Below are 17,302 nucleotides of genomic sequence, written 5' to 3' on the forward strand. Positions count from 1 at the left end.
AGCTTCAAACTAGCTAGTCTCTAGCTTGTTTCTAGCTAGTGACCAGCATGTATTTTTGTAAGGGTTATAATCAAACACTCTTCATAGATGAAAGGGTCTTAATGTGCTTTAGCAAAATTGTGAATTTTATGACCCTGGGGTCTCATGTTTGCCCCTGGTGAGGGAGTAAATTTTAATATAGTTTATGTAGGGAAATCACATTTTTGAAAATTATTTCTTGGATTTCTATTGGGATTCATTCTAGCTTGGTTAACATTATTAGTATGGGAGGAAAGCTTAATGGTTTCCACATGTTGGCCCCGACTGACCCTTTAAATTGATGGGTTGGGCCAAAATGGGTCAATTAAATTAACTGAAATATATTTCAAATCTCAGGTGACTGTTAAGGCCTATCGGCCTCGTTTTATTTATTAGCTCACCGTGGCGTCCAGCGTCTGCTGTCCATCCGTCAACAATTGACTTCTACTTCATAACCCTTATTGGAATTAAACAAAACTTGACTGGTAGCATCGTTAAGGTTTGGGGATTTAAAATTGTTCAAATAGTGGGGCTTACCCTGCGGGGGCCTGAAATCAAGGGCCAAAGGGGGTCGATTTGGCTGAATTGATATAAACAACTTCTTCTCTGAAACTAAGCAATGGATATCGTTCATAGATGTCTGGTAGCATTGTTATAGATTTTGAATTCTTATTTGTACAAATAGTGGGGCTGACCCCACGGGGGCCTGAGGGCGGGCCAAAGGGGTAATTTGTTCAAACGACTTCTCTGAAATGAATGAAGAATGGATATCACTCATATTTTACTGGTTACACCCCTACTGACCGTAGGCCGGTGGTTTTTCTCCGGGTCCTCCGGCTTTCCTCCACCTCCAAAACCTGGCACGTCCTTAAATGACCCTGGCTGATAATAGGACGTTAAACAAAAACAAACAAACCAAATTCAAACCTGTACAAATAGGGTGCTGCCCCCGTGAGGGGAGGGAGGCTTAGGGGCAGGGTCAAAAGAGGTCCATTTGGCAATATTGATATTAACAACTTCTATTGGACTGAGCAATGTTTGACATTTATATTTCAGTGGTAAAATCCCTAGGTAGCTGGGATTTTAATTCATACAAATGATGTGGCTGACCCCAGGGGCCTTAGGGACAGGTCAAATAGGATCAATTTGCCTTTAATATTGCTATAAACAAATTTCAGGAAGTACAGTAATCAATAGATATCACCAATATTTCACTGGTAGCATCCCTAGCGGGTTGGGATTCAAAATTCAAATGTCACAGGGGTCAAAAAGGTTAAAATCTTTAAATGACATCTCAATAACGAAGTGGCCAAGAGACTTGATATTAGGTCCATAGTATGCTGTGGTAAAGGGCTACCAAGTTTGTTCATATGAATGACCTTAACCGTCATTCAAGGTCACAGGGCTAAATATGCAAAAAAATCTTTTGCACAAGTTCTTGATAACCAAAAGGCCAACAGACCTGATATGGAGTTTTAAGCATTGTTTGGTAAAGGGTTATAAAGACTGTTCAAATGATTGACCTTGACCTTAATCCAAGGTCACAGGGGTCAAATATGCTAAAAGATACCAAAACTCGCAGGTGACCGTTAAGGCCCAGTGGCCTCTTTCGTTATATTTTTGGAACCATCGAGATACAGGCCCTCTGACCTCTTGTTTAAATATATATATATAATTTTGGTTGCCATGGTAACCTAGCCAGTATACACAGGTTTTGTGTTCTGGCTAACGTCTCATCAGTCCTTAGACAGTGTTTTCATTTAGAACCGGTCGCCGACCAAATTGACCGGTTAGAATGGTGTTTTGGCCGGTTCAAATGACTTAATTCACTTTTTAAAAAATGTCTAAAAAACAAATTATCGTAATCCTCAGATACATGTGGATTTAATGATAACGACAAAACAAAAATAGTTAGTTTACCAGTCGTACTGAGCTGATCAGAACGTGCCTACTTGTGCCCCGTTTTTCTACTTTCATTTTGATATCAAGATCACACGTAGTATCGCAAGCGCAAGATCGTCACTGCCTTTGAAAGGACAGTTTTAAAACCCATTTAAAAAAAACGTCCAATTGACACAGATTGATCGCGGCAAAAAATGGAATCGTTAAGGCCCAGGAAAAAAATGAAAATTTCAGACTTCTTCGCCCGTTCCAACAGGGAATCAGAAGCAGGTGATTTGAACTCAACATTGCAAATTGCACCAATTCAAGTTATAGCGACTGTGATGCTTCCGGTCTATTCAATTCTGATCACGAGGCGAGTTGACGGTCAAACTCAAAGTCGTAAGTCGTGCGACATACAGCGATAGGCCTATTCTAGTTTCAAATGATGCTTGTTGTGTCAAGTGACGCATCATACACCAATTTATTGTTAATACTTCAAAATGTCATATTTAAAAGCTGACGGAAATCGATAATGCAATGTGAATCTTTCAAAACGAAAAGTAATAGTTTTCAGAAAAGGTGGATTACTGAGGCAATTAAAAAATGGTTTTTCAATGATGAAAGAATTGATGTGGTATCTTCTTAAATATGGTTATACCTCACATAACACAATTTGTAAAAAGATTATTGAAAGTTAAATAGTCAACATGTAATCTGGCTGTAGGAGTGGGAATATTTCCTGTATGTTTTCTTTGTTATAAAAGATGTTTAAAATATTGGTTTAAAACTCTGAAATGGACTCCTCAAGATATCCAAAGAAATGTTATGAAATCATTTTAATGTTGGTAAAACTACGTAATGGTAGAATGACACGGGCTACACATAGACATATAAGAAATTTATTATATAAATTTGGATTTCATTATGTATTGATAAATAGATGATGTAAATTATTTTTGAGCCTTTTTTACACAAAGAGTGAAATATACATGTACTCAACTTTTGTCTAAATATGTTGTATACAGATGTTACACAATTGTACTGTACAAAATGTATTATGGGCTGCTGGCCTCAGAATTACTCAATTAAAACCTTGAACTTGAAACTTTGAAATTGAAAGTAAAAAATAGAAACCATAACCGTTTCAATTATTTCTTGTTTAAGGCATAGTTCAAAGTGCTGAGACACTAAATCATAGTAAATAACTCAGAGTTAGTTTGTTGCTCTGGTTTACTAACTTCAGGAAACTGAAGTCCCTTCAGGAAAAACTATACACTAACAAATTGGCTGCCCATTCTCAACTTCTGTTACAGTTATTGAAAACCTGGTTCAGAATAATAGTGTGCTCAGAATGCTTCAGAATACACCTACAAGCACATAGATTTCAAAAAAAATCCAGGGGGGGTAACCCCCCCCCCCAAACCCCAAACCCCAAACCCACACCCCACCGGGATGCTGGCTATGCCAGCATGTGACCTGTTACTATTCATTTGTAGCCTTTTACAAATATTTTTATTGAAAACCCTGCTTAGATAAATTATGTTCAAACTTGCTTAAGTGGTGGAACTTATTATTGTCTACTTTCTAAGACATCCGATATTTCCAGAACCGTTGCCATGGAAATATTGAGATATTTTCTCATTAGACTGAATATTACATATACATGTACACGTTTTTTGGAGGGTAGCAAATACAACTGTGCTATGCCATGGTTGCAAATGAGAGGTAGCAGGGTATTAGTTGACTTACAGTTCTAGTTTGTATTTGCTATTTTCCTGTAGACCTCTAATATATAACTTAAGACAGGTGAAATGTGAAGGTTCATGCCCTAAAATTATATCATAGGTAGTTTTGAGGATGGATAGTATATCCAGCATTAATGATTATCAAACTATTTTGGAGCTTTTTGTGCTATTAGTCAAATCTCTCCAAGAGAAAATACTTCTGATGGTATTATAGATGGGATCCAAATGGGATTTAAACATTTTCGGTCAGTCCGAAATCCAAGATGGCTTATGGCAACCATCTTGAAAAAACTCATTTTAAATGTCTTCTCCAGTTCCACTGTTACCATTGAGTTTAAAACTGGTTTGAATGTTAAGGAAGGGGAGTCAAATTGTGTATAAGATAAATTAGATAACTGTATAAGTGTGTATATCTATATCAATGTATTTTACACATTCTGACAAATATCTCCCTGACTTTTGTATATAGACAGTGAAAACTGTGTCAGATTGTGTATAAGACATCTATATAGATATACACAAGAGAGTGAGACCTGTGTCAGATTGTGTATAAGACATCTATATAGATATACACAAGACAGTGAGACCTGTGTCAGATTGTGCATAAGACATCTATATATACACAAGACAGTGAGACCTGTGTCAGATTGTGTATAAGACATCTATATAGATATATACAAGACAGTGAGACCTGTGTCAGATTGTGTATAACATATCTATATAGATATACACAAGACAGTGAGACCTGTGTCGGATTGTGTATAAGACATCTATATAGATATACACAAGACACTGAGACCTGTGTCAGATTGTTTATAAGACATCTATATAGATATACACAAGACAGTGAGACCTGTGTCGGATTGTGTATAAGACATCCAGTGTTCGAAAGTAAAGGTGGTCCGATGGCCCGAGGCCACAGAAAATCTGATCGGTCTATGTAAAAATTCATTGTGTTGGACCGATTGGCTATGCAATTTTTCAGTCTTGATATTAAATTTTCCTCGTGACACATGATAACAAAATCTTTCCTTGTCTTTTGACTAATGATCCAGTAATAAATGAGCACAAAATAAAAGTAAATCTTCCGAGAAAAGCGCGTCAGCAGGGTGTATTTGCTTCAAGCGTCTGAGTGATTTGACACCGAACGATGCAAGCGTTTGCATGACGCAGTTATTCAAAACAACATGGCGCACATGTTAAAGTATTATGAAGGTGCTAAACCAAATACGAAGCGAAAACATTCCTCTGCTTATTCCTCGGCGACACAGTTACATGCTAAACGAAAGGCATATGACGACAACACCAGAGAAAGGACTTTTCAACGCCACTGGCTTGTTGGAAGAGACTGGTTATGTTACGAGGTCGAGGACAACGTGATGAAATGTAGGTACTGTTGTGAAAAGAAAAATAAGCATGGTACGGGAAATTCGCTGTCCCAGATATGGGTTGATGGTACAAATAACTTTAAATTAGATAGTGTCAAGGCCCATGAGAAAGTATAAGCCATAAAGATGCCGAGAAGGCATTCTTAAACAAACGAGAGCCAAATAAGTCGGAGGGAGTCACAGCAATGAGACAGCTCAGCTTAGCTCAATTACAAAATCTGAGGAACAAGTTCAGAAATGCCCATGCGGTAGCAAAACAGGATTTTTCATTTCTTGATTATGTTGCACTTTGCCGTCTTGATAGAGCAAAAAAACTAGACAATGGGATCACATATGAGAATGACAAATCCTGCCGGATATTTGTACACAATATAGCTATGGTCGAATCAGAAAAAACTGTCAACATGTTAAATGATGCCAGCTTCTTTTCAATAAAATAAATTTTAAAAAATAAAATTTAAAAAAGAACTGATTAACAATCACAAATAAAAATCTTATTAACAATTACAATTGATTCTCATTTTTTTATTTCATTAACAACATTGCACTTATTTCACAATAAGTTTAACGACTATCACTCTGCTACTAAAAGCATGTTGTAAAAAATGGGTCTATGGAAAAATTACTTGGGCTATGGAATTTCAGTTTTCTGTAGACCTATTGTCTATGGAGAATTCAGAGTTACTTTCAGACACTGGACATCTATATAGATATACACAAGACAGTGAGACCTGTGTCGGATTGTGTATAAGACACCTATATAGATATACACAAGACAGTGAGACCTGTGTCAGATTGTGTGTAAGACATCTATATAGATATACACAAGTCAAAGCAATGAGACCTGGGTCAGATTGTGTATAAGACATCTATATAGATATACACAAGACAGTGAGACCTGTGTCAGATTGTGTATAAGACATCTATCTAGATATACACAAGACAGTGAGACCTGTGTCAGATTGTGTATGAAACATCTATATAGATATACACAAGACAGTGAGACCTGTGTCAGATTGTGTATAAAACATCTATATAGATATACACAAGACAGTGAGACCTTTGGTCGGATTGTATGTAAGACATCTATATAGATATACACAAGACAGTGAGATCTGTGTCAGATTGTGTGCAAGACATCTATATAGATATACACAAGACAGTGAGACCTGTGTCAGATTGTGTATAAGACATCTATATAGATATATACGCAAGACAATGAGACCTGTGTCAGATTGTGTATAAGACATCTATATAGATATACACAACACAGTGAGACATGTGTCAGATTGTGTATAAGACATTTATATAGATATACACAAGACAGTGAGACCTTGGTCAGATTGTGTATAAGACACCTATATAGATATACACAAGACATTGAGACCTTGTTCAGATTGTGTATAAGACATCTATATAGATATACACAAGACAGTGAGACCTGTGTCAGATTGTGTATAAGACATCTATATAGATATACACAAGACAGTGAGACCTGTGTCATATTGTGTATAAGACATCTATATAGATATACACAAGGCAGTGAGACCTGTGTCAGATTGTGTATAAGACATCTATATAGATATACACAAGACAGTGAGACCTGTGTCAGATTGTGTGCAAGACATCTATATTGATTTACACAAGACAGTGAGACCTTGGTCAGATTGTGTATAAGACATCTATATAGATATACACAAGACAGTGAGATCTTGGTCAGATTGTGTGTAAGACATCTATATAGATATACACAAGACAGTGAGACCTGTGTCGGATTGTGTATAAGACATCTATATAGATATACACAAGACAGTGAGATCTTGGTCAGATTGTGTGTAAGACATCTATATAGATATATAGTCAAACCTCTCTATAACGACCGCCCAAGGGGATGTTAGAAAAATGGTCACAATAGACAGGTTGCCTTTATAGACAGGACAAAATTATTGCACCAACCAATTTATAGGAAACTGCCATAAATAACTTGTCATTGAACAGGGCATTCAGAAGTCAAATAAATGCATAAACTTTATAAATCTGAAGGAATTAATCTTTAATGATTTTGTGGACCCAAAGACAAAATATAACTCAAAATTGTCTTATGGATAATTATACCCCCGCAACGAAGTTAGGGGGGGTATACTGGAATCAGGTTGTCCGTCCGTCCGTCCGTCCGTCCGTCTGTCGGTAGAAGCATTTTGTCCAGACAACTCCTCCTAAACCGATGGGCCAATTTCAATGAAACTTCACACAAATATAGAAGACCATGTGAAGATGTGCATGCCACTTTATTTTTCTCAAAATTATGGTTGCTATGGCAACTGGTCACTATAAACAGGTTTTCTGATAAGAACCAAAACTTTAAGTTTGTCCGGACAACTCCTCCTAAACGGAAGGGCCGATTTCAACGAAACTTCACACAAATATAGGGGACCATGTGTAGATGTGCATGCCACTTTATTTTTCACAAAATATGGTTGCTATGGCAACTGGTCAATATAAACAGGTTTTCTGATAAGAACCATAACTTTTAGTTTGTCCGGACAACTCCTTCTAAACCAAAGGGCTGATTTCAATGAAACTTCACACAAATATAGAAGACCATGTGTAGATGTGCATGGCGCTTTCTTCTTTTTTTTTGAATTATGGTTGCTATGGCAACTGGTCACTATATTACTGGGTAAGCCTCTAGTTAACAGTTCCATTTTACCATTGCAGATTGCGGGGGTATTAGTCAGCCAACCTGGCGACAGTTCTAGTTTTTTTTTCAATATTTTGTTCTGAAATAACGCTATATGTATCTATCAAATTATCTCCCTTTCTTTCTTAAATAAAGAAAAAGAATACACAATAATTGATTAATTATATTTGTGTTACTACTAATTATTTTGTGATATAGTCGAACTTCTTAAAACCAAAAGATTTTTTTCTGACCCAAATTGAAATCCGTATATTTGTGGCAGTTTACGACTTTTTATTAGTATTGACTAATTAAAGATGGCGGCAGTATCAACGCTACGATTAAGAAAGGCATTATTTTTCATTCAAACAACTTCTTCTCAATAACCAAGAGGCCCAAGGACTAAAATTGGGCCTGTTGCATGCTGGGGTGAAGGGCTACAAAGTTTGTTCAAATAAATGACCTTGACCTTCATTCAAGGTCACATTGGTCAAATAGGCTATAATCTTCAAACGACTTCTTCTCAATAAACAAGAGGCCCAGGGACTTGATATTGGGCCTGTAGCATGCTGGGGTGAGGGGCTACAAAGTTTGTTCGAATAAATGACCTTGACCTTCATTCAAGGTCACATGGGTCAAATAGGCTATAATCTTCAAACGACTTCTTCTCAATAACCAAAAGATCCAGGGACTTGATATTTTGCCTGTAGCATGCTGGGTGAAGGGCTACAAAGTTTGTTCCAATAAATGACCTTGACCTTCATTCAAGGTCAGATTGGTCAAATAGGCTATAATCTTCAAAAGACTTCTTCTCAATAACCAAGAGGCCCAGCGACTTGATATTAGGCTTTTAGCATGCTGGGGTGAAGGGCTACCAGGTGTGAAATCGGCTTAAATCTGTAAACAATAATTTTGCGATAGCCAAGAGCCTCCGAGACCTCCGAGACCTGACCTGACATCTATATATACACATGACAGGAAGACCGGTGTTAGATTTTACATCAGATATCTATTTGGAATCTGTTACATATCCTAACTAACCATGCTTGAAGAGTTTAATCTGGTTTAACGGAAATTTGTTGGAATAAATTTCTGAAATGTTTTATTTTTTTGGCTCACTTCCCTGATGTGTTGCATCCGTCGTCTGACCGTTCAAATGAATGACCTTGACCAACATTCAAGGTCACAGGGGTCAAATAAGCTAAACTACTTAAACAATTTCGCAATAACCAATTTAAGGGGCCCAGAAACTTGATATTGGGTCTGTGACATCCTTGGATAATTTGTCCAGACAACTCCTCCTAAACCGAATTGCCAATTTTAATGAAACTTCACGCACATATAGAGGACCATATGCAGATGTGCATCTCACTTCCTTTTCCTCAAAATTATGGTTGCTATGGCAACTGGTCACTGTATTACTGGGTTATCTTATCTCTAATTAAGAGTTCCAAATCACCATTGACTTTGCAGATTGTAGGGGTATTAGTCAGCCATCCTGGCGACAGTTCTTGTTACAGTTGGTACTCAATGATATCACAGCTGATTGATGTCTGGTTGTAAAAGTTTGGTACCCACTGGTATCACAGCTGATTGATGTCTGGTTGTAACAGTTTGGTACCCAGTGGTATCACAGCTGATTGATGTCTGGTTGTAACAGTTTGGTACCCAATGGTATCACAGCTGATTGATGTCTGGTTGTAACATTTTGGTACCCAATGGTATCACATCTAATTGATGTCTTTCTCAGAAATTACTGACAGGATCTTTCTCAATTTTCATATGCAAGTTCTCCTTGATCCCTAGTTGTGCATAATGCATTTCAAATTTGGGATCTGTTGGAAAACCAACATAGTAGAGTAGTAGACAGACGTCCATCTTGGATTTTGACAATTGTTATTGCTATTTCTCTGAAAGTACTGAAGGGATCTTTCTCAAATTCCATATGTAGGTTTTCCTTTGTCCTAAGTTGTTGATATTGCATTTTAGGATCAAATGGGAAATAACATGGCCGACATGCATAAGGCAATCCTGGATTTTGACAATTGAAGTTTGTTACTGCTGTATATATAGTGTTATATAGAGGTTCCCCAACGAGTGGAGATTGTTTATCATTTTTATCCAACTCGAGTTGGTTAATTTTCTAATTTTGAAAAGACACGAGCTTTTGTTTTGGTTCGCTACTTGTAGGCCTATAATCGATGCAATATCTCGCTTCCGTGCGTCGTCTATTTTATCATCATCAAATTATATTTCGTTCGACACAAACCCCAGATTAATCGACATTTCCATGAGGACACCCCTCTCACCCAGTTATGTTGAGCTCGGAAAAATCCACAAAACATGTCCATGCTGATCTTTTGAAGACAGGCGGTAAAAAAAAAGAAGATAAGTGAGAGTAGCAAAAATAGTCCGTGGTCAAAAGCCAGAGGTTAGCCAATCAAATTCCTTGAAGGTCACAAATGACCAATCGGAGGCTTAGAAAATGGTTACACACTGCGATGTGTAAACAAAAACAATAACACACTGCTACGCATTTTATCACGTGCCATATCAATTGTGAAACAAGCATGGGTATGGGATAAATAAAGTTATTAAACGTTTTGAAGGAAGAATGAAAAAAGGGAGAAGAAGAGTAAAGATCAGTCTTTCATTTGACTGATATGGATTATCAATGGTGGGCGCCAAGATCCTATTCAATCAGGCTGCTGTGACCTGTTTGGCTGATTACTTTCCACACAATATATTTTGAAGAAATGATCAGATTTTTATGAAACTTGCTTGGTAGACTTGTTACTTAATGTGTTCATTAATTTCACAGGAACTTGATGACTGAACACAAATACATGTAATGATTCTTAATGCTATGTCATATGACTTTGATTTTGTGTAATGAAATATTTGCGTAGGTGGGGGATCTTGACAACTATGTCCTTGTTGTATTTTGAAACCATTGAGATTCCCATCCCATAACCATATATAGTATTACTGGGCACCAAGAGATAAACACAATCCTGATGAAAAATAAGGCCAGGGATATTTCCTCACCCTAAGGGGCTGAGTTTCTTAAAACACAGTCATGTTGTAAAAACAATCCCTGTGGTCTTTCCACACCCCTGAGGAGCCTCATGAACATTGTTTCTGGGTTTGATCTTTGAAGCAGTTGAGATTTTCACCCCTAAACTATTTATAGTATTGTTTGACCTCATTAAGTAAAGCTATTGGCCTCTTGTTTATGTTATCACTGATAAACATTTTTTATAAAATAATGAGATTTTAATGATGCAAGTTAAGATAATTCAAAGATTATATTTGATAGAAATATACAAAACTATTAACGCATTAGCTTCCATTACTCATACATGTACGGTACAGCATGTCATTAGTGACATTACATGTGTTTTTCTTTCATTTTTGTTTGTTTACTAATCGTATCTACTTTGCCTTCATTTATCCCAGATGCACTTGACAAAGAAACCGAATATAAGCGCAGTATGAGACGGAAACTGGAAACAAAAAATATCAAATTGACTTTCATTGGTCATGCTCGAGCAGGGAAAACATCTTTGATGAGGCAGTTACTAAGGAAGCAAATCAAACCTGGAGGCCCAGAACCTACTAATATGGCTGAGCTACTATCCAAACGAATAAGATACAAACTTGGAAAGAGTGGAAAGGAAAGGGAAAAAATAGAGAAAGGAAAGGACGCAGAGTTATGCAGTCAACGCTTACGGCAACACCACAGGAATGTAGACGATGGAACCGTACAGGAAATGGAAACATCGAATGCACTTTCAAACGGTATTTTTTAAATGACATTTGAGCGTATGTGAGTATATACTGATTCTCGGTATTGCCATGATCAAGTCTCCATGTATCGACATTTAAGCCCACCATCTGATAAAAGTGGTCTGTTTATGTTGGCTTTCTTTTGTGTGTGTTGTTGGTCGTCTGTCTGTGAACAATCCTTGTTCTGACATTTTCTTGAAATGACTGGAAGGATAAGACTTGATATTTCTTTTCTCTTCTGAATCCCTAGTTATTTCATCAAGCCTGAAGGGCGGGTGAACTTATCGGTATGCCATGGCGCAGAGTTCATCAGCTTTCTTTCCATCTGTCAGCCATTCATCAACACTTCATTAAAATTGCTACTAGTCCTGGACACATTTTTAGGTCACCTGAGACAACGATCTCGAGTGACCTATTCTAATCGCCCTTTGTCCGTCGTAAGGCGTCATCTGTCCATAAACAATTTACATTTTTGACTTCTTCTTAGAAATCCCTGAACGATATTTTGCGTAAACGTCAACCATAACTGTGAAGTATATGGTCCCCATCCCCCAGGGGACTGAGGGGCAAAGAGGGGCAAATTAACTGAAATTTCAAGAAACCTTCTCCACACCCAAATAAAGTTAAATCAAATTCTCTTAGTTGATGGAAGGGTCTAAAGATCCTTTACCAAATTTATGAATTTTATGACACTGGGATCCATGTTTGCCCCTGGGGAGGAGGTAAACTTTCCTATAGTTTATAAAGGGAAATCACATTTTTGACTATAATTTGTTTGATTTCTTTTAGAATTCCTTCTTATTTGTTTAGAATTAGCAGATTTTAAAGGCAGTTTGATGGTATGCAAATGTTGGCCCGACTGACCCCCAGCGTCTGATGAGCAGGGTCAAAAAGGATAAAATTGACAGAAATATTTCAAAACTCAGGTGAACAATTGAGCATAGGAGATATTGATGATTTATAAATGGAAGGTGTGGCTTTTTAGGGACCAAAGAGACCTGGGGTCCAAAAGGAGGAACTAAAAAAACCACAACAAACAAATTCAAAATTTTAGCTCACCTGGACCAAAGGTCCTGTGAGCTTATGCCATGGTCCGTCAACAATTTTCTTAAATTGCTACTGTCATAAAATACTATGCGGATTTTAATCAAATGTGGTCAAAAACATCCTTTGGAAAGGGGAAAATATTTTGCATAAATGGTGACTCTGACCGTCAAGTGGACAGAGGGGCGGGCCCAATAGGGGAAATAGAGGTAATGCCTATAATTGGCTACTTGTCATAAAGTTATGAATGGACTTGAACCCAATTTAGTCATGCTTTCGATGGAAGATATGAAATTTATCGTTTACTTTTTCCTTATTTTTTTTCGGCGGCCATGTGCATCAAAAGAGTAAACAGAACACATATTGGTTTGTAGACTAAACGTGCACATTTTATTCTTAGTTATGTATACCTGAACGTTTTACTTCACCTGTGCACCTGTATAAACTATGGGATGATGTGGGACCGACAGCCGGAAACTAACAATAGGCTCTGGTAACACCGTTACGGGTGATCGGTTACACTCGGTCAATCAGACGAGGCCAGCAAATTTTACCCGAGACAGTATGACGCCTCGATGTTCGACACAAAAATGAAAATTTTGGTATAGTTAAGAAGGAAGGCCGGGACCACAAAATATATTCGACACAACCGCAGTATTCGATTCAACAGTGTTCGAATCATCCGTGCTTAATTTACTAAGATAAAGAAGGGGAAAAATCGGGACCGAACGAAATGTTCGTCTCATCAGATGTATTCGATTCAACCGTGTTCGACACAAGTGAGTTTTACTGTATGTAATAAATAATTTCATTTTTTTTTTACACATTTAAGGACCATATAATTCACAATTTTGTTGACCTTTGATCATGAAAGCTTCCTGCCAAATTTCATTGAATTTGGTTTGGCAGTTTCGGAGAAGAGGAAAATGTAGCTTGTTTATGATTGGAAGACGGACAAGGACAGACAAAAGGCGATAAGAACCCATGGAGGTCACTGGAGACTTTGTCTCAGGGGATCTAAAACTAAAGTGCAGTATACCTCATTACCTCATAAAGGCAAGGACAAGATAGTTTTAAGTTTAAAGCCGTACTATATAGGTATACTGTATCAAAACCTTTTACTGTTTCTGGGAAAAGGATGGAGAAACAGAATATGCATGGTCAGAAATCCACTGAGAAGTTGTTCAAAAAGGGGGATAACTCTTATACAATTGTCACAAAGGTGACTTGTGTCTTTAATACCCCAGTAGGCCTAATTTGTCAACATTATAAAGTCTGTAGAAGAAATCAACTTTACATATCAATTTAGTTAAGTTACAGTCATTAGGAACAAAAATCTACAGCAACTCTCATAATGACACTTTTGATTTCAGCTTTGTGTTCTTTCATTTTCTTCTATGCTAAGTATTACTATTTTTTGTTTTGGTGACTATATCAAAATGTGTCAGAGAAAAAATTGTTGAAGTGTTCAACTTTGAATCAGTGAAAAAAGAGTTCATTTCTTTGATTTAAAATTATTACAAAAAAGAACCATAAGTGGATTTTCTCTAATTAAGTAGGTGGTTGCCATGGCAACCAAAATGCAAATAAACCTTTTTTTTTTTAAATTTCATAATAATTGTATCATTGAAAATGTCAATTCATTTCTTATTTTTAGGAGATGAATTAAAATGTGGTTAAAAAGTTCAATTTAAATACCGATATATATATATTGTTTTGTGAGAAAAAATGTGCGGAAACATGTCAGAAATCATGAAAATATGGGAAAATTTGAATCATTATACCAAAAGCGCCTCTAAGTTGCCAGCCAATTTTATTAAAAGAGATGATTGCTCAATAGCAAAGAAACTTCAAGACCTGATATTAGGCCAATAGTATGCTGGAATAAAGGACTGAAAATTTAATTGACATGAATAAAACAAGCCTACTCTGATATTTGAATATAGTGGTTATCTGCTTAGTATCTGTAGAAATGACCTAGATCAACTTCAAAGTTGCTGTAGAGCCAGGTGAGCGATACAGGCCATTGGGCCATGTACTAGTAATTAAGATAATGTTTCGGGTACTTGCACAATTTGGATATTTTGTTCCAAAATAGTTAATTACCTTTCTGAATGTATATATTTTATGTGTTATTATTGGCCATCCAGTGAGTAATATTCACTCCTCTCGACATACAGCTCGTGCACGAGCTTGACCAGTAAAATGACCCCTCATTAGCATAAAGTTTTCATTGGCCAGCCTTTAGGTGCCTTTTTGGAGTAGTGCCTTCCAATTTGTCCTCTCACTTCCGGTGGCAGGACTGATACCATTGTATCTCCTTTCTTGAAAAACCCACCCTTCCCTCCCTTTTTGAGACTAAATTTGTATGAAATTAATGATGTTCCCTCAATGGTTTAAATAAATAAGTTTAGGTAATTTTTGCTAAGGCATCGCATAAAACTTTGTACAGTATTTTTCAGTTGCTTAATTGGCAATGTATTTAACATATTGAATTAATAGCGTTTACATGTAAATGATTTAACTTTACAACTATTGTTCAATCTGATAAATATTATGTGTCTAGGAATGAACGGCTGCTTGTGAGTGCAGAAAGTGAAGGAAATTATAATATTTATAGGTATTCTGTGTATAGCCCTTTCACCTCCTTTCATAGGTATTAGTGAATATTGATGGACTTTAATATATTCAAGACATCTGATCTGGGGTGAAAAGGCTTTTGTATACTTTATCATATTTAATTTTTTCATTAAATGGCAAAACATATGACTTTTTTATATATATATAAGGGGAAGTAATTATGAAGTGGTTGCGGGCATAAATGTAAAATACGTGTGTTTTTTTTTTGGTTTTTTTTTGTTCCCTGAAATAATCATGTTTATTTAATATTGGCTATTAATATATCTGTACTAAGGTTCCCCTTTTGCAATCTGTTAATAACAATGAACTCTATATATTATAGGTGATCAACCATCCCGGATTACACGGGATTAAGTTCCCGGAAAATCATTATTTTTTCCCCTAAAGCCCAATTTGGTACATTTACTGAGTCAGGGATAAATTTATCCGCCATCTTTAATTGGACAATACTAATATAAAGTTGTAAACTGCCACAAAAATCCGGTTTTCAATTTAGGTCAGAAAAAATTAAAAACACTTTTTAAGAAGTTTGTTTTATGTCACAATAGAACTAGTAGTAAAACAAAAATTGATCAATTACTGTGTAATTATTATTTGAGAAATTTAAATATTAAAATGTAGCCTGAGGTAAATTACACCTGTGCAAGCTCATGAAGAACATCCCCAAAATACAACGAAAATGTCACATTCTTTTTTCACGCACTTTCTCCCTCATTTTGGATGTGGAATGAGAGATCTCCCTCATTGGAGGTTTCAGTGGTTGACATGTATTACATGTATATGAACTCTTGTTGTAATGTAAACGCCAGAGCTGTGGTATGTGTTATGATCTAATAACTTAACAACATCATATAATAGCTGAACTATATCCTATAATAACTGAACCATATCATATAATAACTGAACCATATCATATAATAACTGAACCATATCATATAATAGCTGAACCATATCATATAATAGCTGAACCATATCATATACATTTGTAATAGCTGAACCATATCATATAATAACTGAACCATATCATATAATAACTGAACCATATCATATAATAACTGAACCATATCATACAATAGCTGAACAGTATCATATGATAACTGAACCACATATAATAACTGAACCACATCATATAATAACTGAACCACATCATATAATAGCTGAACCATACCATATAATAACTGAACCACATCATATAATAACTGAACCATATATAATAACTGAACCACATCATATAATAGCTGAACCATATCGTATAATAACTGAACCATATCATATAATAACTGAACCATATCATATATTAGCTGAACCACATCATATAATAGCTGAACCATATCAAATAATAACTGAACCATATCATATAATAACTGAACCATATCATATAATAGCTGAACCATATTGTATAATAACTGAACCACATCATATAATAACTGAAACACATCATATAATAGCTGAACCACATCATATAATAGCTGAACCAAATCATATAATAGCCTTGACATACAGTATCATATAATAACTGAACCACATCATATAATAACTGAACCACATCATATAATAGCTGAACCATATCATATAATAACTGAACCAAATCATATAATAACTGAACCACATCATATAATAATTGAACCACATCATATAATAACTGAACCACATTATATAATAACTGAACCACATCATATAACTGAACCACATCATATAATAGCTGAACCACATCATATAATAGCTGAACCATATCATATAATAGCTGAACCACATTATATAATAGCTGAACCACATCATATAACTGAACCACATCATATAATAGCTGAACCACATCATATAATAGCTGAACCACATTATATAATAGCTGAACCATATCATATAATAGCTGAACCACATCATATAATAACTGAACCACATCATATAATAACTGAACCATATCTTATAATAGCTGAACCATATCATATATTAGCTGAACCACAATATATAATAACTGAACCACATCATATAATAACTAAACCACATCATATAATAGCTGAACCACATCATATAATAGCTGAACCATATCATATAATAGCTGAACCACATTATATAATAGCTGAACCACATCATATAACTGAACCACATCATATAAT

General features: G+C 35.9%; 1 protein-coding gene across 2 annotated transcripts in view; it reads left to right on the forward strand.

Moving 5' to 3' along the window:
• LOC117317597 overlaps positions 1–17,302 on the forward strand; it is a 66,017-nt gene that overhangs the window by 42,465 nt on the left and 6,250 nt on the right. For both annotated transcript variants that reach the window (XM_033872446.1, XM_033872447.1), the window contains exon 6: positions 11,175–11,516. In XM_033872446.1, coding sequence (XP_033728337.1) covers positions 11,175–11,516 — 342 coding nt within the window. The remainder of the gene's footprint in view (positions 1–11,174; positions 11,517–17,302) is intronic.

The sequence above is a fragment of the Pecten maximus genome, chromosome 19, assembly GCF_902652985.1.
Source record: "Pecten maximus chromosome 19, xPecMax1.1, whole genome shotgun sequence".
In the NCBI taxonomy this organism is placed as follows: domain Eukaryota; kingdom Metazoa; phylum Mollusca; class Bivalvia; order Pectinida; family Pectinidae; genus Pecten; species Pecten maximus.